This window comes from Hyla sarda, chromosome 9, assembly GCF_029499605.1.
Source record: "Hyla sarda isolate aHylSar1 chromosome 9, aHylSar1.hap1, whole genome shotgun sequence".
Lineage (NCBI taxonomy): Eukaryota > Metazoa > Chordata > Amphibia > Anura > Hylidae > Hyla > Hyla sarda.
The window spans coordinates 16244467-16268522 of NC_079197.1; the positions used below are offsets into that span (position 1 = coordinate 16244467).

General features: G+C 45.3%; 1 protein-coding gene across 3 annotated transcripts in view; it reads right to left on the reverse strand.

Moving 5' to 3' along the window:
• Positions 1–13744: 13744 nt before the first annotated feature.
• ENG (endoglin) overlaps positions 13745–24056 on the reverse strand; it is a 51979-nt gene continuing 41667 nt past the window's right edge. For all 3 annotated transcript variants that reach the window (XM_056540444.1, XM_056540445.1, XM_056540446.1), the window contains 6 exons: positions 23318–23353; positions 23042–23149; positions 22299–22499; positions 20897–20948; positions 17808–17909; positions 13745–15094 (listed from right to left, as the gene is read on the reverse strand). In XM_056540444.1, coding sequence (XP_056396419.1) covers positions 14976–15094; positions 17808–17909; positions 20897–20948; positions 22299–22499; positions 23042–23149; positions 23318–23353 — 618 coding nt within the window. In that variant the 3' untranslated portion in view covers positions 13745–14975. The remainder of the gene's footprint in view (positions 15095–17807; positions 17910–20896; positions 20949–22298; positions 22500–23041; positions 23150–23317; positions 23354–24056) is intronic.

The window sequence follows — 24056 nt, forward strand, 5'->3', positions numbered from 1 at the left end:
TCTTCATCAGCGGGAGTGACTCAGCGCTGCGTCCTCTTCTTCGCCCTCCAGGCAACAAGGGGCGGACCTTTCAAGTTCCACTTAGGGTTAGTAGCTGTGACTGTGACTTGGCTTTCACGCCCAGGGGTGGGATGCTGGCTTTGGCAGGATCCTTTTGCGCGCTTTTCTTCCAACAGACTAACCCTTTCAGATATGGTGGTAGACATCTTGGCATTTTAACATTGCTTCGGCACGAATCTTGCACAAAGTATTCATGACTTCAGCACTGTTTCTAATTGCAGGCAATAAACTTTTCTTCACCTCCCCCTCTATTTCACAAGTGCCTCGGGTAAAACACTTTTCACTGGCAAAGTCCTGTACACTTTCTGGCGCAAATTTTATTTGCATCGGCATGGGATTCTCTGGCGATACTGGACACAGTTCAGACTGGGGGAGGACTTTAGGCATAAGGCGCACACCCGTATCCTACCAAAAGTTGTGGTAGAGGGTGTGAGATGCGGGGCAGATGGAATTAACCCCTTGTATTTGTGACGCCAGGGCGTGGTTTATTCTCAATACCACCCGAAGGTGTACCGCTGGATCCGCGTGTGTTCATTTACTTCCCATGTCTGGCCCAGGAGAAGCTGTCCCCAACCTCGGACCGTGTGTAGGATAACGGTACCCTGGTGTCATGAAGTGATCAGGTGTTTCCACCAACCCCACCCTGTAGCACCACATACAGTATATGATTTTTCTGTGCCGGAGCAATGGGCATATTCAGCTATAATACATTCAAAAAACAATAATCCTATTATAAAGGAGGTGTACAGGATTGACTGCTTTCTTACAAACACAGCACCACAAATGTCCAGGGTTGTTTCTGATATTGCGCCTTGGTTCTATTAACTCGTGGACAGGTGTGGGACTAACTAACTAGTCATAGGCCCTTGACATTACCCTAATGACCAAATGGTCAGCTACACACAGATGCACATATTTCCGCTCTATATGATTATATTTAGGATGTATATGAGAGATACGTGACGATTGCTATATAGAGGAATGACATTGTATATCTTGATAGTAATGACCTTGGGTTGGGCATTTCCTGGCAGACGAGAGAGAGTCCATGAAGGAAACAAAGTGCCTATTTTTTCGCAAGCTGGCAGGGGGCATTATAGCGATAATAAACTGGTAACAATTAGAAAATAAGATGATAAACATCTGTAGAAATGTTTCAAGGTTCGACCCTGTTGATTGAAATCTTCATGAGGTCATAAGGGGACGCCTTGGCCCTCACACCGAGTCTACACGACCGAGCGAGTTCAAAGCCATCCTATATAAACATATAGAGGGAATAATAAATACGCTGCTCAAAAAAATAAAGGAAACACTAAGGTAACACATCCTAGATCTGAATGAATGAACTAATCGTATGAAATTCTTTCGTCTTTACATAGTTGAATTTGCTGTCAACAAAATCACACAAAAATTATTAATAGAAATCAAATTTATCAACCCATGGAGGTCTGGATATGGAGCCACGCTCAAAATCAAAGTGGAAAACCACACTACAGGCTGATCCAACTTTGACATAATGTCCTTAAAACAAGTCAAAATGAGGCTCAGTAGTGTGTGTGGCCTCCACGTGCCCATATGACCTCCCTACAACGCCTGGGCATGCTCCTGATTAGGTGGCAACTCCTGCACAGTCTGTGATGCAACGTGTCATTGGTGGATGGAGCGAGACATGATGTCCCAGATGTGCTCAATCGGAATCAGGTCTTGGAAACCGGCCAACCGCACCAGCATATGGTCTCACAAGGGGTCTGAGGATTTAATCTCAGTACCTAATGGCAGTCAAGCTACCTCTGGCAAGCACATGGAGGGCTGTGTGGCCCCCCAAAGAAATGCCACCCCACACCATTACTGACCCACCGCCAAACCGGTCATGCTGGAGGATGTTGCAAGCAGCAGAACATTCTCCACGGCGTCTCCAGACTCTGTCACATGTGCTCAGTGTGAACCTGCTTTTATCTGTGAAGAACACAGTGGTGAATTTGCCAATCTTGGTCTTCTCTGGCAAATGCCAAACGTCCTGCACGGTGTTGAGCTGTAAGCACAACCCCCACCTGTGGACGTGGGGCCCTCATACCACCCTCATGGAGTCTGTTTCTGACCGTTTGAGTGGACCTGCTGGAGGTCATTTTGCAGGGCTCTGGCAGTGCTCCTTCTGCTCTTCCTTGCACAATGGTGGAGGTAGCGGTCCTGCTGCTGGGTTGTTGCCCTCATACGGCCTCCTCCACGTCTCCTGATGTACTGGCCTGTCTCCTGGTAGCGCCTCCATGCTCTGGACACTACGCTGACAGACACAGCAAACCTTCTTGCCACAGCTCGCATTGATGTGCCATTCTGGATGAGCTGCACTACCTGAGCCACTTGTGTGGGTTGTAGACTCCGTCTCATGCTACCACCAGAGTGAAAGCACCGCCAGCATTCAAAAGTGACCAAAACATCAGCCAGGAAGCATAGGAACTGAGAAGTGGTCTATGTTCACCACCTGCAGAACCACTCCTTTATTGGGGGTGTCTTGCTAATTGCCTATAATTTCCACCTGTTGTCTGTTCCATGTGAAATTGATTGTCAATCAGTGTTCTTCCTGAGTGGACAGTGGGATTTCACAGAAGTGTCATTGACTTGGAGGTACATTGTGTTGTTTAAGTGTTCCCTTTATGTTTTTTGAGCAGTGTATATCGGCCACATCCTGACACTAGTTGCATTTGTTTTGTCTATGAAGAATTACGGGAGGAATACAAAACTACATAATTGTCCTTGTCTTACAGCATGTCCGTAGCCCAAAGGGGCACCTGCATGCAATGACCATGAATATGGGGTGTAAGGGGACTCCGCTACCCCAGCGCTTGGAACATTTATAGTTCTGAGCAACCACACATCAACTTCAAGATAACCCCACTACCCAGGTTAAAGCCAAAGCCTTAGAGAGGTACTAATGGAGGCAGACAGCCTTGACCTCGAAAAAGGCGGAAAAGGGGTACAAACGGGGGCAGACAGCCCTGACCCCCAACTAGGCGAAGAAGGGGTACAAACGGGGGCAGACAGCCCTGACCCCCAACTAAGCGAAAGTCTCCATGAGTTCTGGCAGTTAATTTCTAATAATGACACTGATTGCGGAACCTGGAAAATGAAATACCCTTTGCTAACAGAGACCCCACACTCAGGGGCAGGTATACACATATACCCAGGGAATTACACATGCTATAGGGGAGAAAAGGAAGGTGTCAATAGAAAGAACTTTATAAAGGGATATTGTGCTAGTTATAGCTCTGTAGAAGTGTCACTCACTCAGAACCAAGTTTTTTCAATAGGTGACATTTACTGGATCTGTGGCGATGGTGAAATAAGGTTCAAGCTAGAGGGCAAGTGGAAAGGAGAGTGTGCTCTAGCTGAAGCCATTCTGAACATTCACATATTCACAGAAGGGGGAGAACACGTAAACTCTGCCACAAAAAGGATAAAGAGGTCAACACCTGCAGGTAGCGTCCATCCACATGTATACATAGACACAATAGGGGTCCCAAGAGGGGTCCCTGATGAGTTCAAAGCCAGGAATCAAGTAGCTGCGGGCTTTGAATCTATCCTTTCTATAATCACTGTGAACAAAAATGTAGACTGGATTAATTACATTTACTATAAACAACAAAGGTTTGTAAACTACACAAGGGATGCGTTACGAGGTGTTGCAGAGCAGCTCCAAGCTGATTCCATTATGACATTTCAGAACAGAATGGTCTTAGATATGATTCTGGCAGAAAAAGGTGGGGTGTGCAAAGTGCTTGTGGATCCTACATCATGCTGCACCGTCATACCTAACAACACTGGTCCCAATGGTAAAGTAACTATTGCAATACAAAAGTTAGAGGACCTGTCTAAAAAAAAGAACTCCGGTATTACAGATCCTTGGGATCAATATTTTGGATGGTTTACTAACTGGAAACATGATTAACACAATTAGCCATTATAATTTTTGTAATCATTATAGTTATTGCTGCATTTTCTCTATGTGTGATACCATGTATTAGGAGGTTGCTAGAAAAGGGAGTCGCCAATGGCGCAGCCACATTTTACCAGGCCTCGCCCTCATTGGCTAATGAAGATACTACACCCAGTGGATACATGCAATACCTAAAACTCTACAGAGAAAGGAAGTTAAAAAAAAAGGAGAACCGTATAGTATAAAATAATATAAGGTTCTAAGAGGGGATTGAAGGGGTTACTGTATTGTATGTATCCATCACACAGTGTCTTTATCCTGTCAGCATTTAATGTTATCTCTTTGCTAGGAATGTAGCCGCGAAGGTTAATTAACCATATTAGGACTTCCTATTCTTACATGTGTTATGGCTTTCTCGATCATCTGTGTCTCCCATGAATTCTCTCAGAAACCTCCGTATACCTAATATTATAGGCTAGAGATTATACCAAATATTTGAGTGACGGAAGGAGGGGTGCAACCCCCCCCCCCCCCCCCCCTATATTATGTGCTTACGGACTACTGAATAAACTAGAGTGAATTTGACCAGACAAACTGTTGTTATGTGTTATTTCTGGTAGATTCATTCTCCTGGATCCAGATAAAGACTTAAATTAAGCTAACCACCGAAGTTCGGTACCAGGGGTACCTAGATAAGATCAGATCTCCTTACAGATTACATCAGTCAAGTTAGTCAAGTCCAAGTCCCTAAAGCATAGCATGTGCTGCATACCAGTCAAGTCAGTTATATACACCACAATCAACTACATGTCCCAGCAAGCCGATAAGCTTCCCTAAGTTCACCCTGCAACTCCTTCATGCTAATCGGAGCTGTAACAAATTTGTACCATCTTTCCAACCTCAGTAAAGTAAGCCAGTTAACCGAAACCTTGCATCGGAGTGATTATTTGCCCCGTGCCTGGCACAGGTGAAGTTGGCCTACCTCATGTGGTATATAGGTCAACCACTCCCTGGCATCACGATAAGGTTAATTACACATTACCCCATCCGACACAACTTTTGGCATCACGAACATGATACGGGTGTGTGCCCTATGCAGAGAAAAAAAAAACATTCTGAACTGTGTCCAAAATTGCAGAAAACCGCACATCCGTGCGACAGAAATTGCACCAAAAATTGTACGGAGCTTTGTCTGTGTAAAATATGTACGTTGAAAGGCGCTTAGGAAAAGAGTGGGAGGAGAATAGTTTATTCCGGCTATTATAAAAGTGTTAAAGTTGTGCCCGCCATGGGCAAAATCCTTACAGAAGCTATGCTGCGTTGTAAAATGTCTCCTGTACCTGAAGGGGTTAACAGAGTCAAAGAAAAGTGCGCAAAGGAAGCCAGCGTCCCACCCCTGGGTGTGGAAGTCAAGTCTCCATCTCCAATCCAAAGTGGAATCAAAAGGGTCGGCCCCTGACTAAAGAGGGCGCACCACTGAAGAACTTGTGGCCAGCGGCCATCTTGCCAGAGACCGGAATAAGCTGGGCCTCTTCAGTCTACAGGAAGTCAATGAGCGGAGTAAGATGGCGGAGGCACAAGAGTCCCTCTGCTGGAGAACGCCGACGAGTGGCCCATGACACCTGAGGGCTGAACGCCGGCATCATCACGTGGAGCATCGCCGATGAGGCTTTCCCCACATCATCGGACCTGGGGATCCTGGGCGGAGATTCACACCGAGGAGTCAGAAGTAAGTTCATCATCCACTTCTAGCCCATCAGGCACCAACTGTCTGTTCCCCAGTGGCGCAAGCTGCTGCTGTCCAGATGGTGGTCACCGTGAGCCCCACCATCACTCATTCCAGTTTGTCTCGGATGTCATGGAACACCACTCTTATCCCCATGGAGGGGGTCCAGTCCAGAGGACCCACTTCATGTCCCAGCCCAAGAAGACCGACGAGGCTGGGACGGAATATTCCCCATTTGAAAAAGTCCTCCTGATGGCGGAAAACGCCTAACTGTCATATATCTGGTTAAGCTTTAATGCTGTTCGGGAAGACCTAACTTGTGTGGAGTGTAGTGCTGTTTTTGTTTCCTCAGTACCTGCAATCTTCAAGAAAATGCGCCTGGCAATTATGCCAAGAACTTTACCTGCAACCATATTCGTAAGCATGTGCCCGGCTTTGGTCGTGAACACCTAAAGACTACAGTACCCTGAACTTTTTATAGGGTACTACATGATAACATTTATAACTGAAATTGTAAGAAAAGTCATTAGATAAAGTGATATAGGTGACAATCCTCCCCTCATAATGGCTGCAGAGGGCGGATATACAGGGGCACTAGGTATGACAGACATGATATGTAGGTCAGTATAATACCACAATACCCTGTAGGCCTGACCTTATATAACCCTCCCTCCCTACTGAATATGGGGGCACATTATAGACTATATTATGGTTTTTTGCTGAGAAGATGTTGTAGAAGATGCTGGAAACTCACCAAAAATAAATGGCTGCAATGGCCCCAAATAGCACACAAGTGCCATGTGCTGCGACCACGACTGTAAAAAAAGAGACAAGATGGAGCAAAAGACGTCATGTTATCTGAAGGTTCCTCACATAGAACATTGTAGAACATGAAATAATGGCCGCTGGCTGTCAGGGCAACTGGAGCACAATAGGGTGTTGACCACTGGGGAAGATTTTATTTTCTCCAAAGTGGATCATAAAATTGACCCTTGGATGGGGTATGATCACCACCACCGCACACATAGAACCGTCATGTACTGTACATTTATATGGGATGATGATGTCATCACTTACTGTTATTGTCAGGCGTGGTCTGTCCCATGGTGGGGGTCGGGGAGGTCGCTGTCCATAGATGAAAAATAAATCATGGTGAGGACGCAGATATCGTTTACCCAACATGGAGGTGACACAGAAGGCCCTACACTGATAAACCACAGCCCATCCCCCATAGTCCTCTCCTGCCTCTATACACAGTACATCCTCCATGTAGATTAATAGCCTCTTACACAATGATGTCCAAACTGATGCCCTCCAGATGTTGGAGAACTACAACTCCCTGCATGCTGGGAGTTAAAGTTTTGCAACACTTCTCCTGCTCCAGACAGTTCCTGACACGGACAGAAGTGACAGCAGAGAGCGCTGTAGTCAGACTGGAGAGAACGACACAACTTTCTCTGGAGCATACAGCAGCTGATAAGTACTGTAAGGATTAAGATTTTTATATAGAAGTAATTCACAAATCTGTAGAACTTTCTGCCACCAGATGATGTATACATATGATGTATAAAACATTATTTTCCTCCGGAGTACCCCTTTAAAGAGAGAGTGGTTGGCACAGGAGCAGGAGCTTCCTATATAAGTATCTCATAACAGGTGGCTTGTACAGGAAGCATTAATAAATGGCACCTATGTAACACCACTGATCTCTAAATAACTCTTTGTAACATAAATATTGGTACAATTTTCCAATCCGCATAATGTTTTGTCTATGTGAGGTTCTGCAGTAGCTAAGTGTGTGCTATGAGCCGTTGCAGCAGCAGTGCAGAGGCGGCCCTTCCGGTAGGTGAGTTAGGCAGCTGCCTAAGGCCTTGCGCTCAAGAGGGCCTTGCAGCCGCCTAACTCGCCCCTGAAGTGAGTGGCAATGCGTACAATGTACGTATCATCACCCTGCAACACCTCCTCCGTTTGACCATAACTGGTTGTGGACTCTCATTTCACTTCTAGCAATTGGGATAGTGGAGAATCCGGGCGTGTGGTGTTCAGGAACCCGAAAATCACACTGGCGTCACGAACACTAGGGGTTAATACCATCCAGCCCCCGGGGTTAATACCATCTGATTACACCGCTACACCTGTGGTCCCACCATTTCACCCATTGTTCCACCACAATGGCTTCTACTGCTGCTACTAATACTACTACCACCTAATGGGGGCTTCTACTAGTACCTAAAGGAGGCTTCTGCTGCTACTTCCACTTCAAGGGGGATGCTGCTGCTTCTACTGCCTAATGGGGGATGCTGCTGCTTCTACTACCTAAAAGGGTGTGCTGCTGCTACTACTGTCTAGAGGGGGTCGCTACTACTAGTACTTGAAGGTGATCGCTACTGGTACTATTTAAAGGAGAATACTACTACCTTAAATAAGCTGCATCAACCTCTAATCCAACACCTTTGGGATCAACTAAAAGTGAACCAGGCGCTCTCAGATTTGGAGCGGGGTGACCTAACGTTTCCTGTAGGTGGAATGTGGAGGAACTTGACTGGCCGCACATCTCTCATCCAACCTTTAGAACGAACTAGAATTTTGTGAACCAGGATCTCTCGGATTTGGATTTTGAACGGGGTGACCTAACGGCTCCTGTAGGTGAAATGTATAGGAACTTGACTGGCTGCATAGATCCCGAATCTAAACCTTTCATCTAACACCTTTGGGGTCAACCAGTAGTTTGTAAACCAGGCTCTCTTGGATTTCGATTTTGAATGGGATGACCTAACGTCTCATGCGGGTGGCATGTGGGGGAATTTAACTGGCCCACAGGTCCCAAACCTTCTACTACTACTACTGTCTAGAGGGAGGGGGGGCTACTACTTTCTATAGGGGGCCGCTACTACTACTACCCAAAGGTGGCCGCTACTAAAGGACACTACTACTACCTAAAAGAAGCTGCATCAATCTCTCATCCAACACCATTGGGATGAACTAGAAGTTTGTGAACCAGACTCTCTCAGATCTCCTGTAAGTGGAATTTGGAGGGGTCCCAATACTTTTGTCCATATAGTATAGATCGATTGATTTTTGGTTTACTTCGATGACACCATTCAATCTTAAAGAATATTGAATAAGAATCTTTATTTTGACATTACGTTCTACATAACAAAGTGGGTGACGTATACAGTTAATGCGGTTGTAACAATAAGGTAAATGTTCCCCAACCTTTGGCTATCTAGCTGTCGTGAACCTAGAGCTCCCATCATGCTGGGAGTTGTAGTGTTTCACCAACTGGAGAGTCACAGGTTGGAGACAACTGAGTTAAAACCATGCTAACCATTATATGCGGATGGTGTGAAGGACCAGAGGGCATTATTCTAGACTTGTCCGATAATTTGGTTAACATTACATATACCCTAAGACAATGTTTCCCAACCAAGTTGCCTCCAGCTGTTGCAAAACTGCAACTCCCAGCATGCCCGGACAGCCGAAGGCTGTCCGGGCATGCTGGGAGTTGTAGTTTTGCATCAGCTGGAGGCACCCAAGTTAGGAAACACTGCCCTTAGATGTCAGATCCTGTATAGATTAGTCATGTGTTTTTTTTTCTTTAGTTTTCGTTTTGTGTCATATGTATTGTGCCCTTTAGGGTTTTTGCGTTTCTCGAAATGTATATGTCAAGTGCAACATCGGGCACATACACAAGATGTACCAACAACAACCAACATATATAGACAAAATATTCTAAAAACAGTAAAATATATTTTCTACAACCTTTCAAATATTACAATGCCATGAATAAATATATACAACCGTTGTCTAATCTCTTTACAGCGGCCGAAGGCCTCCTGAGCCCCCTACGGCCGTAATAAGCAGCCATCATGTCCCCGATATTTAATCGTATCTATACAAAAGTAACAATACTGGTTAATACACAAATCCAACCTCGGGGCTAGAGCTAAACCGCCACGTGCAATGGCCGAAGTGAAAAGCATCGGAAATTCTGCTATATGATCATGTGACTGCGTCAGCCTGCCTTGACATTGATGAAGCACAACAATGGCCTTGAGGCCATGTTCACACGACGGAATTTCCGAGCGGAATCCGGCGGAGAGATTCCGCTCGGAATGTCCCTTGATTTTAATGGGATTGTGCTGCATCAGGCACATGGCGAAATTTACGCCGCAGAAATTCCGTTTCCGGTCTCCACCGAAAGCAATGACAGGTCACTAATTTTGTCTGAATCCGCTTGGAAAATGCATTACTGTCTATGGAGACGGCGTACTTCCGAGCGTTCGTAGCGCTGGCAGAATATGCAATTTGCGAAATGTCACGCCCGTGCTTTTTGGGCAGACATTCCGTAAAAATTCGACCAGGTGAACATAGCTGTGGTGTAGAGGTCCCCAAGTTGCGGGTTAGAAAGTAAAAGCTGTAATCTGTTTGAATAGAAAATGGTAGGCCTCAGAAAGACTGGCCAGTTGCCCATAGCAACCAGTCAAATCTCAATGCTAAGCTGCTGAAAATGAAAGTGGAACCATGATTGGTTGCTAAGGGCAACAAGGTCAGGTTTGCTCTGTTGTGGTTTAGATACATGGAAATGCATTAGGCCTTTAGTTATAGTGATCCCTTGCGCCATTTCCACCATTGCAGACGCCACGGTCTAGCTCTAACCCTAGAAAATACTTTACTATAGACAAACAGCTTTTACATAGTAAAAATAAATAAATTAAAACAAACATCGAAATTTTTTTTTACTGGGGGGCTCAATAGTGATTAAGTGAAAGGTGTATAAATAAGGAGGTGCAAGCTAAGCCCCCCCCTCGTAGTCTGTGGGAATATGTCCTGGCAGGTGCCAATGTATATTGTGATGTAGGCAGGAACATGGCGATGTACACCGACACGTACAGTTAAAGAAATTGTCCAGGATTAGAAAACGCTGCTTCTTCTTTTTTTTGCAAAAAACAGCGCCACTCTTGTCCACAGGTCATGTGTAGTACTGCAGCTCAATCCCATTTAATTCAATGGGCCTAATGTGGGGAAGCCCTGCCTGCCTAATGTGGGGGAACACTGCCTACATAATGTGGGGGGGAACACTGCCTACATAATGTGGGGGGGGGGAACACTGCCTACATAATGTGGGGGGGGGGGGGAACACTGCCTACATAATGTGGGGGGGAACACTGCCAGCCTAATGTGGGGGGGAACACTGCCAGCCTAATGTTGGGGGGGTGGGGGTGGAAACAATGCCAACCTAATGTGGGGGGGGGGGGGAACAATGCCAACCTAATGTGGGGGGGAACACTGCCAGCCTAATGTGGGGGGGGGGGGGACACTGCCAACCTAATGTGGGGAGAACTATGCTGCACCTAATGTGGGGGGGAACTCTGCCAGCCTAATGTGGGGGGGAACACTGCCAGCCCAATGTGGGGGGAACACTGCCAACCTAATGTGGGGGGGGGAAACAATGCCAACCTAATGTGGGGGGGGGGGGGGAACAATGCCAACCTAATGTGGGGGGGAACACTACCAGCCTAATGTGGGGGGGGGGGGACACTGCCAACCTAATGTGGGGAGAACTATGCTGCACCTAATGTGGGGGGGAACTCTGCCAGCCTAATGTGGGGGGGAACACTGCCAGCCCAATGTGGGGGGAACATTGCCAACCTAATGTGGGGGGGGGGGCACTGCCAACCTAATGTGGGGGGGGGGGCACTGCCAACCTAATGTGGGGGGGAACACTGCCAACCTAATGTGGGGGGGGGGCACTGCCAACCTAATGTGGGGGGGGGGAACACTGCCAACCTAATGTGGGTGGGGGGGAACACTGCCAACCTAATGTGGGGGGGGGGAACACTGCCAACCTAATGTGGGGGGGGGACACTGCCAACCTAATGTGGGGGGGGGGAACACTGCCAACCTAATGTGGGGGGAGGAACACTGCCAACCTAATGTGGGGGGGGGAACACTGCCAACCTAATGTGGGGGGGAAAACACTGCCAACCTAATGTGGGGGGAGGAAAACACTGCCAACCTAATGTGGGGGGAGGAACACTGCCAACCTAATGTGGGGGGAGGAACACTGCCAACCTAATGTGGGGGGGAAAACACTGCCAACCTAATGTGGGGGGGAAAACACTGCCAACCTAATGTGGGGGGGAACACTGCCAGCCTAATGTGGGGGGAACACTGCCAGCCTAATGTGGGGGGAACACTGCCAGCCTAATGTGGGGGAACACTGCCAGCCTAATATGGGGGGAACACTGCCAGCCTAATGTGGGGGAACATACTGCCAACCTAATGTGGGGGAACACACTGCCTACCTAATGTGGGAAGAACTATGCTGCACCTAATGTGGGGGGGAACACTGCCAGCCTAATGTGGGGAGAACTATGCTGCACCTAATGTGGGGGGAACACTGCCAGCCTAATGTGGGGGGAACACTGCCAGCCTAATGTGGGGGGAACACTGCCAGCCTAATGTGGGGAGAACTATGCCGCACCTAATGTGGGGGGAACACTGCCAGCCTAATGTGGGGAGAACTATGCTGCACCTAATGTGGGGGGAACACTGCCAGCCTAATGTGGGGGGAACACTGCCAGCCTAATGTGGGGGGAACTATGCTGCACCTAATGTGGGGGGAACACTGCCAGCCTAATGTGGGGGAACATACTGCCAACCTAATGTGGGGGAACACACTGCCTACCTAATGTGGGAAGAACTATGCTGCACCTAATGTGGGGGGGGGGGGGGGGGACACTGCCAGCCTAATGTGGGGAGAACTATGCCGCACCTAATGTGGGGGGAACACTGCCAGCCTAATGAGAGGGAACACTGCCTACCTAATGTGGGGGAACACTGCCTACCTAATGTGGGGGGAACACTGCCAGCCTAATGAGAGGGAACACTGCCTACCTAATGTGGGGAACACTGCCTACCTAATGTGGGGAGAACTATGCTGCACCTAATGTGGGGGCCTCGTATCGATGTTCGCTCACGTCGCGCTCCCAGAATTCAAGGGCCGGCGTTACTACGTCCTGACGCCAGCCCTAGAGCGTGACGTGCGTGAACATCAAGGGGTGGAGGGGGGTGGCCTCCATGTCCATTTTGCTTGGGGCCCCCAAATTCCTTCAAACGGCCCTGCTCACATTGTCTGAACTCCATACAGGAGAAAGTGGGCGTTCCCCAGCAGGCGCGACGTCACTGAAGCCTGCGAGAGCTGTGACTCGCCATGCCCGGCACGCACTTCCTGAGTCTGGACTTCTGCAAGTCCGGGTGGAGACCAAACTAACTGTTTGACTTGTGGCAGGGAACAGAACAGAGCCACCTAGTGGCCGTTTTTCAATCACATTAAAAACATATAAAAGGTTGAGAATTTTAACAGCAAGTAAATAGCAAAGTGTCTTATAATAACATAAGGAACAATATATAAAAAGCTTAGTTTGGTGACAGGTACTCTTCAAGGATAGGGTCACGTGTCGTATTTAGCTGCGTATTTTGCTGTGAATTTGCTGCATATTTTTCTACTCATCGTAGTCCATGGGTAGCAAAATTAGCTGCAGAAAATATGCAGCAAAATATAGCATGTGTGACCCTGCTCAAACGCTCCATGGTGCAGAGCTGCAGTGTAAAGCATGGACGAGGAGGAGGGACAGAGCAACACTTTAAAGGGGTATTCCAGGAAAAAACTTTTTTTTATATATCAACTGGCTCCAGAAATTTAAACAGATTTGTAAATTACTTCTATAATAAAATCTTAATCCTTTCAGTACTTATGAGTACTTATGAGCTTCTGAAGTTAAGGTTGTTCTTTTCTGTCTAAGTGCTCTCTGATGACACCTGTCTCGGGAACCGCCCAGTTTAGAAGAAGTTTTCTATGGGGATTTGCTTCTAAACTGGGTGGTTCCCGAGACACGTGTCATCAGAGAGCACTTAGACAGAAAAGAACAACCTTAACTTCAGAAGCTCATAAGTACTGAAAGGATTAAAAAATTTTAATAGAAGTAATTTACAAATCTGTTTCACTTTTTGGAGCGAGTTGATATATAAAAAAAAGTTTTTTCCTGGATAACCCCTTTAAGTCTACAATTAGAAACAGGAGGATTGCAGACCACCAAAGACGAAAAATAGGTGGGCATCACAAAAAAGGCACAGATTTACGTCCACTACAGCGTAATCTGGCGTAGATAGTGCACCTAGAGATTACGTGGCCCCCACCCATTGCAGTAATCAAAATGGCCAACGCCTAGCTGCTGGTTTATACCAGCCATTTCTTGGAGGCGGCCATGATCCCCGACTTGTTTTCGGTCTCCATCTTGTTTGCTTTTATGTTGTTGAGGAGATCCAGCACAGGTCTACACCTTCTATAAGAGGGTAAGTACCCGAGCCATACCCTAATTCGACCTTCTAAAAGCAGCGTGCCTCCAGCTGTTGCAAAACTACAACTGCCAGCATGCCCGGACAGCCTTCGGCTGTCCGGGCATGCTGGCAGTTGTAGTTTTGCAACAGCTGGAGGCACACTGGATGGGAAACACTGATCTAATGCCTATGGTGTCTTCCCAACTCCTAATTTCATCTGCCCAATTCTTTAGTTGTCTGGGAGATAAGGAGTCTGACAGCGGCCTACCCCCTCCCGTCTATCCATTGAAAGCACAGGCCACATTTCGCCAAACCGCGGCCGGTTTAGGACCTTCAAGTTTTAACACAAGGATCATTTACCATAGTCCTCAATGTCGTGAGGACTATTGTTCTATGCGTCTCATGAGGTATTTGTCATTGGCTACAATAGAGGGTATGGATAGGTGATAAGCCCCCATCAGGCACAGTCGCGTGCCGCTTTATGGTATACACATAAAATACGTTCCTGCTGCAAATGACTGTCAAGTGATACGATATGTAAAAGCGAATACTGTAGGTTGGATTGAGAGGTTTACATTCAGGTTGGTTACGTAGCTTAGTAAAAAAAAAAAAAAAAATAGTTAAAATAATTGGAATTGTCCATTTTCAGACCAGTCCTGATGAAGGCATCCATCTTTTTCCTTCTTATGAAAAACTCGTCTTTGTGGCTTTGTTACCCATCAAGTAGAAATTGACACGCAGCTAGTCCCCCGTGTATGTCCATTATGGATTCTCACCAATTTTGCTTTGGCATAAAACAGAGACTTTTGGGTAGACGGGTATCAGAGAAGACCCTCTTGATAAAGTGAAAGCTTTATAACTGATTGGGCCCTGTTCTCTGTATGGCGGTGCTCCATAGGGTAGCGTCCTCCGTGGTTATGCTCGGCTGCTGGTGCTGCAGGGGGTACTTTGTGTGCTGTCAATACTGTGGTTTGTGCTGCTGCTCTCCGACCCTCCAGGCAATGTTGGCACTGGCTGCATCTTAAAAGAGGAGCCTACATTGGACAAATAGAAGATTGTTAAATATACCTACACGTTCAGGTAACTTCTCAGCAGTTACGCCATTTTCCAGCCATTTTGTAATATGCATATGGTATTTTTCATTAGCAATCCCCTGATGAAGCCTCTGTGCGAAACACGTCTGATTTACTGGGATTCTACGTTGCTGCCTCATTACATTGTAGGTATTCATTGCAGGCTGTATTGTTTCCTGTTCTTGCATGTACTTTGATGTTTTTTTGTATAAGATCTGGTTTTCTGTCCATTATGTAATTTGCATATGGCATTTTTCATCAGTGATCCCCTGACAATGCAAAGCACGTCGGATTTCGTGGGATACTGAGTTGTTGCCTCATTAAACTGTATGTATTTATTTATTTTTCTTTCTTTCTTAGGTTTAGTGTTACGACTAGGGATGAGCGAACTTACAGTAAATTCGATTCGTCACGAACTTCTCGGCTCGGCAGTTGATGAATTTAGCTTGCATAAATTAGTTCAGCTTTCCGGTGCTCCGGTGGGCTGGAAAAGGTGGATACAGTCCTAGGAGACTCTTTCCTACGACTGTATCCACCTTTTCCAGCACCTGAAAGCTGAACTAATTTATGCAGGATAAGTCATCAACTGCCGAGCCGAGAAGTTCGTGACAAATCGAATTTACTGTAAGTTCGCTCATCTCTACTTACGACCATGACTAAATGTTTATTTATGTTATATTTAAAGGGTTATCCAGGAAAAAACTTTTTTTTTTATATATCAACTGGCTCCAGAAAGTTAAACAGATTTGTAAATGACTTCTATAAAAAAAATCTTAATCCTTTCAGTACTTATGAGCTGATGAAGTTGAGTTGTTCTTTTCTGTCTAAGTGCTCTCTGATGACACGTGTCTCGGGAACCACCCGGTTTAGAAGCAAATCCCCATAGCAAACCTCTTCTACTGTGTGCAGTTCCCGAAACAAGCAGAGATGTCAGCAGAGAGCACTGTTGCCAGACGGAAAACAACAACTCAACTTCAGCAGCTGATAATTATTGAATGGATTAAGATTTTTTAATAGTAGTAATTTGCAAATCTGTTGAACTTTCTGGAGCCAGTTGGTATAAATTTTTTTTTTTTTTCCTGGAATACCCCTTAAAGGTATTGATTAGGATTTATTTGAAATAATTGTACATGTTTTGTTGCTTTGTCTCCACTTGGGAAAAAGAAAATGTAATATAAAAAATCTTATTATTTTTGCACAAGATCTATTATGGTATGTTTATTTTTTTGCCTAAACTCGAAAGTTTAACATTTCCGGCAATATGGCGATTTATTATGTGTTAACGCATGTAGGCGTTTCTTCACTCTTGCTAAACATTCTCTACCATTTATTGTGTATTTCCGGCATTTATAATTTTGATGTTTTGTGTTTACATAGGTTCAGTTCTCAGTATCCCGACCATATTTCCTTGTCTGTGTGGATTTCTTTTTCTCTTTCATGTATTTTATTATGCTTTAACATAAAGATTACTATGGTTATGGTATTGTTCACTGACAGCAAGCAGAGTTCTTAAAAAAAATACTTGTAATCTGATTACTGATTTAAAAGCAGCCTATGTCTGCTTAGCATCAGGGGCATAACTATAGGGGGTGTAGAGGTAGCAGTCGCATCGGGGCCCGGTGACTTAGAGGGCCCCGAGGCACCTTTGTCCCATAAGAAAACACTGGTAAATTAAAGGGGTACTCCGGTGGAAAACTTTTTTTTTTATCAACTGGTGCCAGAAAGTTAAACAGATTTGTAAATTACCTCTTTATAAAAAAAAAAAATCTTAATCCTTCCAGTGCTTATTAGCTGCTGAATACTACAGAGTAGATTCTTTTCTTTTTGGAACACAGAGCTCTCTGCTGACATCACGAGCACAGTGCTCTCTGCTGACATCTCTGTCCATTTTAGGAACTGTCCAGAGCAGCATATGTTTGCTATGGGGATTTTCTCCTACTCTGGACAGTTCCTAAAATGGACAGAGATGTCAGCAGAGAGCACTGTGCTCGTGATGTCAGCAGAGAGCTCTGTGTTCCCAAAATAAAAGAATTTCCGCTGTAGTATTCAGCAGCTAATAAGTACGGGAAGGATTAAGATTTTTTAATAGTAATTTTTTTAAAAGTAATTTACAAATCTGTTTAACTTTCTGGCACCAGTTGATAAAAAAAATAATAATAATAATAAAAAAAAAAAAAAGTTTTCCACCGGAGTAGCCCTTTAAATGACACACAGGGCCCAGTTACAGATTTTGCATTGGGAATAGAGATGAGCAAACTTACAGTAAATTCGATTCGTCACGAACTTCTCGGCTCGGCAGTTGATGATTTTTCCTGCGTAAATTAGTTCAGCCTTCAGGTGCTCCGGTGGGCTGGAAAAGGTGGATACAGTCCTAGGAAAGAGTCTCCTAGGACTGTATCCACCTTTTCCAGCCCACCGGAGCACCGGAAAGCTGAACTAATTTATGCAGGAAAAGTCATCAACTGCCGAGCCGAGAAGTTCGTGACGAATCGAATTTACTGTAAGTTCGCTCATCTCTAATTGGGGCCTATAAGCTACAAGTTACGCCTCTGCTCAGCATAAATAATGTTATGTTAAGCGGCACGAATCACATTGGGGAGAGTTACCTCTGCAACGTGCTGGTGCATAAGTGGGGTTTGCGCTAGCACTAGACCGAAATAACATAGGTACTCACGTGTGCGGGTATAGATGAACCACAAGGCGGCGGTCAGCAATGCTCCGATCAGGAATGCTCCGAACGTGATTCCCAGGACAGACTCCATGCCGAGGCCTTGCTCTGCGGAGACATAAGAAGCTGTCGTTTATTTTTTTCATTGACATTTTGTGTCTGTCCCAGTGCAGGTGTCTTATGTGCTGTATGTGTTTGGCCTGTTGTCCACGTTACATGCTGCCAACCCCCTTATCTGGCTTGCACCATGATGCTATCGCTCTCCCTCCCAGATTAGGCTGATGAGCATTTAGTGTCTCTTCCCCTTCTCCTTCCCAATAGCCTTGTGTTTGTTTTGGCTTCTGGTTGCTTCCTTCCTGCCCTCACATCTCCCCATTCCCCATGTACTGGGGTCAGCGCACACTGTTTCCTGAGGGCAGCTATGGCCGCCGTGCTGACTTCTCCCTGCCGGTGACATCACTAGTGCCTGGGGAGCAGAGGAAGAGGAATCCTGGCTTGTCACTTAGGGAGAAGCGATAAATATTGTATTTAAAGGGGTACTCCAGTGTTAAATCAACTGCTGCCAGAAAGTTAAACAGATTTGTAAATGACTTCGATTAAAAAATCTTAATCCTTCCAGTACTTATTAGCTGCTGAATACTACAGTGGAAATTCTTTTCCGCTTGAAACACAGAGCTGTCTGCTGACATCATGAGCACAGTGCTCTCTGCTGACATCTCTGTCCATTTTAGGAACTGTTCAGAGTAGACCCACAGCAAACATATGCTGCTTCTGGACAGTTCCTAAAATGGACAGAGATGTCAGCAGAGAGCACTGCGCTCGTGATGTCAGCAGAGAGCTCTGTGTTTCAAAAAGAAAAGAATTTCTGCTACTGGAGTACTGGAAGGATTAAGATTTTTTTCAATAGAAGTAATTTACAAATCTGTTTAACTTTCTGGCAGCAGTTAATAAAAAATAAAAAAAAGTTTTCCACCAGAGTACCCCTTTAAGATTGGAATAAATTTCACAACTGCACAAAGAACAACACGCTTACTCCATTTTGCTGCCCTTTCATAAAGTCCAATCCACCTTACATTTAAAGGGGTACTCCGACCCTAAGACATCTTAACCCCTATCCAAAGGATAGGGGATAAGATGTCTGACCGCAGGGGTCCCGCCGCTGGGGACCCCCGCAATCTTGCATCTGACACCCACCTCTTTGAGCTGCACGCCGTGCTGCCAGCTCACAAACTGAAGGGTGCCAACCACGGGGTCGGAGCATCGTGACGTCACGACTCCGCCCCCGTGTGACGTCACCCCCTGCTATGCAAGTCTATGGGAGGGGGCGTGACGGCCGTCACGCCCCCTCCCATAGACTTGCATAGCTGGGGCGGGGCATGATGTCACACGGGGGGCGGAGTCGTGACGTCACGATACTCTGGCCCCGTGGCGGGACCCCCGTGGACAGAAATCTTATCCCCTATCCAAAGGATAGGGGATAAGATGTCATAGGGCCGGAGTACCCCTTTAAAGAATCAGTCCAGTTTGTTAAATGTTTTCCCCTATCCAAAGGATAGGGGATAAGTGTCGGATTGCGGGGGGTCCAACCGTTACGGAGTGTAACTAGTGTACAGCGGTCCCTCAAGTTACAATATGAATGGGTTCCAGGACGACCATTGTATGTTGAGACCAAAACTCTATAAAAACCTGGTAATTGGTTCTAAAGCCCCAAAATGTCTTCTAAAAATAGGAAAAAGTGAGGATTAAAGAAAAATCTGTAAATAACTAATAGAGATAAAGCAAGTCCAGCGGTCTGACCCCCAGCGTTCAGACATTAATGCCCTATGCTGTGGATAGGGGATAAGATGTTCTGCACTGGCGTACCCCTTTAAAGGGGTACTCCGGTGAAAAACTTTTTTTTTTTATCAACTGGTGCCAGAAAGTTAAACAGATTTGTAAATTACTTCTATTAAAAAATCTTAATCCTTCCAGTACTTATTAGCTTGCTGAATACTACAGAGGAAATTCTTTTCTTTTTTGGAACACAGAGCTCTCTGCTGACATCATGACCACAGTGCTCTCTGCTGACATCTCTGTCCATTTTAAGAACTGTAGGAGAAAATCCCCAAAGAAAACATATGCTGCTCTGGACAGTTCCTAAAATGGACAGATATGTCAGCAGAGAGCACTGTGGTCATGATGTAAGCAGAGAGCTCTGTGTTCCAAAAAGAATAATTTCCTATGTAGTATTCACCAGCTAATAAGTACTGGAAGGATTAAGATTTTTTTTTTAATAGAAGTAATTTACAAATCTGTTTAACTTTCTGGCACCAGTTGATTAAAAAAAAAAAAGTTTTACACCGGAGTTCCCCTTTAAAAAATAGGGGTGTAAATAGGCCCATGGCTGGACAGGGCTAGTCATTATTATTCGGGACATGCCTTTCTTTTTTTTCCTCAATAGTCTAGGTGAGATATAAGCCTTTTAGTGATTGTCCAGGGGCGTTCTCTAGTGCAGAAAGAGCCCATGTAAGTCCAACCCATATCTTCTTTAGGGTGCATTCCCACGTGGCGTATTTTGCTGCGTATTTGCTGCGTATTTGGTGCTGCGTATTTTCCTACCCATTGACTTCAACAGGGAAAATAAAATATGCAGCAGCAAATACGCAGAAAATACGCCGTGTGGGAACGTACCCTCACCAGTCAAACAGGGTAGGCAGATGCAAGACGACCAGGGGCAGTAATAAAGAGGAGATCGGCTGGACCTACCTGGGCACTTGATGTGCTAGGAGACAACCCCTTGGGCACTTCAACATGATTTGCATAATAACTAAAAGGCTTATCTCACCTATGGAGAGGACTATTGAAATAAAAAAGGTATGCCCAGAATCCCAATGACTAGCCATTGGCTAATTTGCCCTGTTTACATGCTGACAGGTCCACTATAATAAAAGTCTTAAAGGAACATTCCAGTCTCTGTGTCATGCTCCTCCTCTACAGCCACCCTCTGGCCGTATTTTTACATTGGTTCTGCCTTCATATCATGTCAGCCAAGTTCTTCCTAACGTTGTAGGTCCAGATTAAGCTACAATATATTATGAGAATTTTTCTTTACTCACTTTGAGACTTTTCAACAACAGTTACATCCAATGACTTGTACACACAGTAATCCTAGAATAAAACAGAATGAGGATATGAGTAAGGTATAAGGGTAAGGTATAACAGGGGTTAATTCTCAATATACAGCAAATATTAAATAAATATGCAAACAATTATATTTTGGGGGACTTGAGCCAGCCTTAGGTTACAGCAGTGTTTCCCAACCAGGGTGCCTCCAGCTGTTGCAAAACTACAAATCCCAGCATGCCATAGGCTGTCCGGGCATGCTGCAGGTTGTAGTTTTGCAACAGCTGGAGTCACCCTGGTTGGGAAAAACTGCTGTAACCTAAGACTGGCTCAAGTCCCCCAAAATACCATTGTGCAATTTTTATTACTGGTGACTACTTGTGTGACACTTGGGCTTCCTCAGAAGTGTTCGCACTGAATATTCCACATGGACATTCCTCTCCAGCAGAGTCCCATTGATTTCAATAGGATTCTGCTGTAATGTTTACACAGGGGGAACTTCTGCGCTAGATGTTACTGCCACGGAAATTCCGATGCAGGCGTCCGCAGTCTATTCTTTCTGTGGACTCTGCAAGGAAATGAATTGCTGTCTATGAGATGGCACATTTCTGAGTAGTCCTAGCACCCTTCGGATCGGGCAAATGTGCGGAATGTCCTAGCACCCTTCGGATTTGAGCAGACATTCTGCACAGTTTCCTAACGTGTGAATATAGCCTCAAACATCAGTGCCCAGATGTGAAATACGCTGCGTATACGCCGTGTGGGAACGCACCCTAAAAGTTGCAAAAGTTAAATAGGTTGTCTCGTTTTTTAACCCCTTCCCACTATAAAACACATGGATACGTCCTGTCAGTTGGTACGTTCCTGCAATAGCAACAGAGTGTACCCATACTGTATATTCACTGCGCTGTTGGAAGCGGCACAGGAGATCTGCAGCTGGAATCCTTTTGCAATCTCCAAGACAGAGTCGCTGGTCTCTGGAGTACTAATGATATCCCTATAGATGCCATGGTCAGTACTAACCATGCCATCTATAGAATTGGCGACCCCGCAATGCGATCACAGGGTCCCGATGGTTGTCATTGGCAACAGGAATGCTGATGGCCTCCTGTCTGCTGAGTACGGAAGCCTGTGAGGGCCAGCCATGCCCTTGTGGATAATCTAAACAGATTCTCTTGATTCTACATGTGGCTTCAGCCTCACACTGACAGTACTTCCTCCTGCCAGCTTCTTATATAACATTCTCCTGGTATATGCTACATCTAGCAGTGACAGCAAATAGTACAGTATAAACTTATACATTGGATTACATAAAATAGTAGCATGGGAAAGACAGTGGGACACATAAACATAACCCCATAAACTTTACACCTCTGCATGTATCTCAGAACTCACCAATGTTCTATCATATCCGTAACAGAATTCACAGCTGAGTTTGGCCGAACTTGTGTCTGGAAGTGATAGTTCTTGTGTATGAAATTTCCAGGATAAATTTTCAATATTCATGGCTGGCAGGCTACTGTTCAACCTCAGGGTCTTGTTTCCCACCGATAAATCACACTTGACATTTGACTGAAATATTAAAGGAGTGTCCACCTACCAGGAAAACATATGTTACACCATGACAGATGTCTCGTATACACATGATACTATAGGACTTCTTCTACGCCAATCCCTCCTGCCCCCAAATCCAGAAGATTGATGGCCACAATTAAGAGAATTACGTAATAAAGATGAGAGTCACCGAGACCTTCTGTGCTCCGGACCAGGTTACATAAGGTTGAGGCCCCTTAGAACAAAATTTGATTGGACCCCGTGTCACCTCTGGAATCCAGACTCCATATTACCCCTTATCACAGCCACATATACAGTAGGAGAACGGCATAAATTGGCTACGCATAAGTGTTAGTGCTATCATTCCCTGATGTGTCCCTCATTCTAGGAGCTCTCAATAGTAATCCCACCATGTACCATATATAATACCAGTGCCCTCTTATGTGGCAGCGCACCGGACCCTGAGTGTGACTGCAGGCCCAATGGCTACACCCCTGCCAATGTGTACAAGATACCATGATGTCCATGGATGGCTTTGAAGTGATGTTAGTGTCTTGTTCGTTTCTGAGCCGCACACAACGTACCCGCACATAGGTGACCTTTTCAGCATCAAATATCTCAGTGGGCACCGTGAGGTCAGGGTTCTGGAATAGTTCGACTTCGATCATGGGGATCGTGCACATAGCGACGTGCTGAAAAAATACAAAATAATTAATCAGCTTCCATAGACACGTAGAATTCTGTACTATACAAAGGTAGAACATGACCACTGCCAAACTAAAGCAGGGCATATTATTATACATCATACTAATATATCATAAAATATAATTTTGTATGATATAAGATATAGTTTTACTTACTTCAAAAATGGTTGTTTCACCGCTTTGCACTAGTAACTAGAAAAAAAGCACAAAAAACAAATATGAGAGATATATAAGCAAGGTGCTGACCAATTTGTAACAAGGCGATTTATGTGGCAGATGGGCCTATCAGCCCCCTAAGGCATCCTGACCCAAGTGTGACTACCTACTCCGCACCCCCTCTATCTCCACTTCTCTCGCTGTCAAATGAAGGATCTAAGGTTGGCAGCAAAACTAGTAGGTAGTCAGAATAGTCCTCCAAGTTTAGAAGAAAGCAGGTAGATGCCAGCGGATAAGAAACTTCACCTTTATTTTCATCACATTAAAAGCATGGACATGGAGAGACTTCAGTAAGACAAACGATTAAAATCCTTGGAGTAAGCGCCAAGCATGACGCGTTTCAGGTCATGTGACCTTTCATCAGATGCAAGATCTAAGGTTGGCATTTATCTGTGGCTCTGTGACCGGCATTTTACGGGGCTCTGTAGTTGACCGTTAATAGAGTAATCTGTGACTGGCATCTTGTGAAGAACCAGTAGCTAAAATTTGTGGTGGTCTATGGCTGGTATTGCATTTGTGGTGTCCGGGTGCGGAACACAGCTGTCTACCTGCCCTGTCAGGTAGATGTCACTCTACAGTGTCTGCTCAGGTTTACGTGTTGTATGTTTTATAATGTATTTCAGTTTATGGTCATTTATTTGCTGCCTATGTATTTGTTCTTGCCAAGTAAGAGTAAATT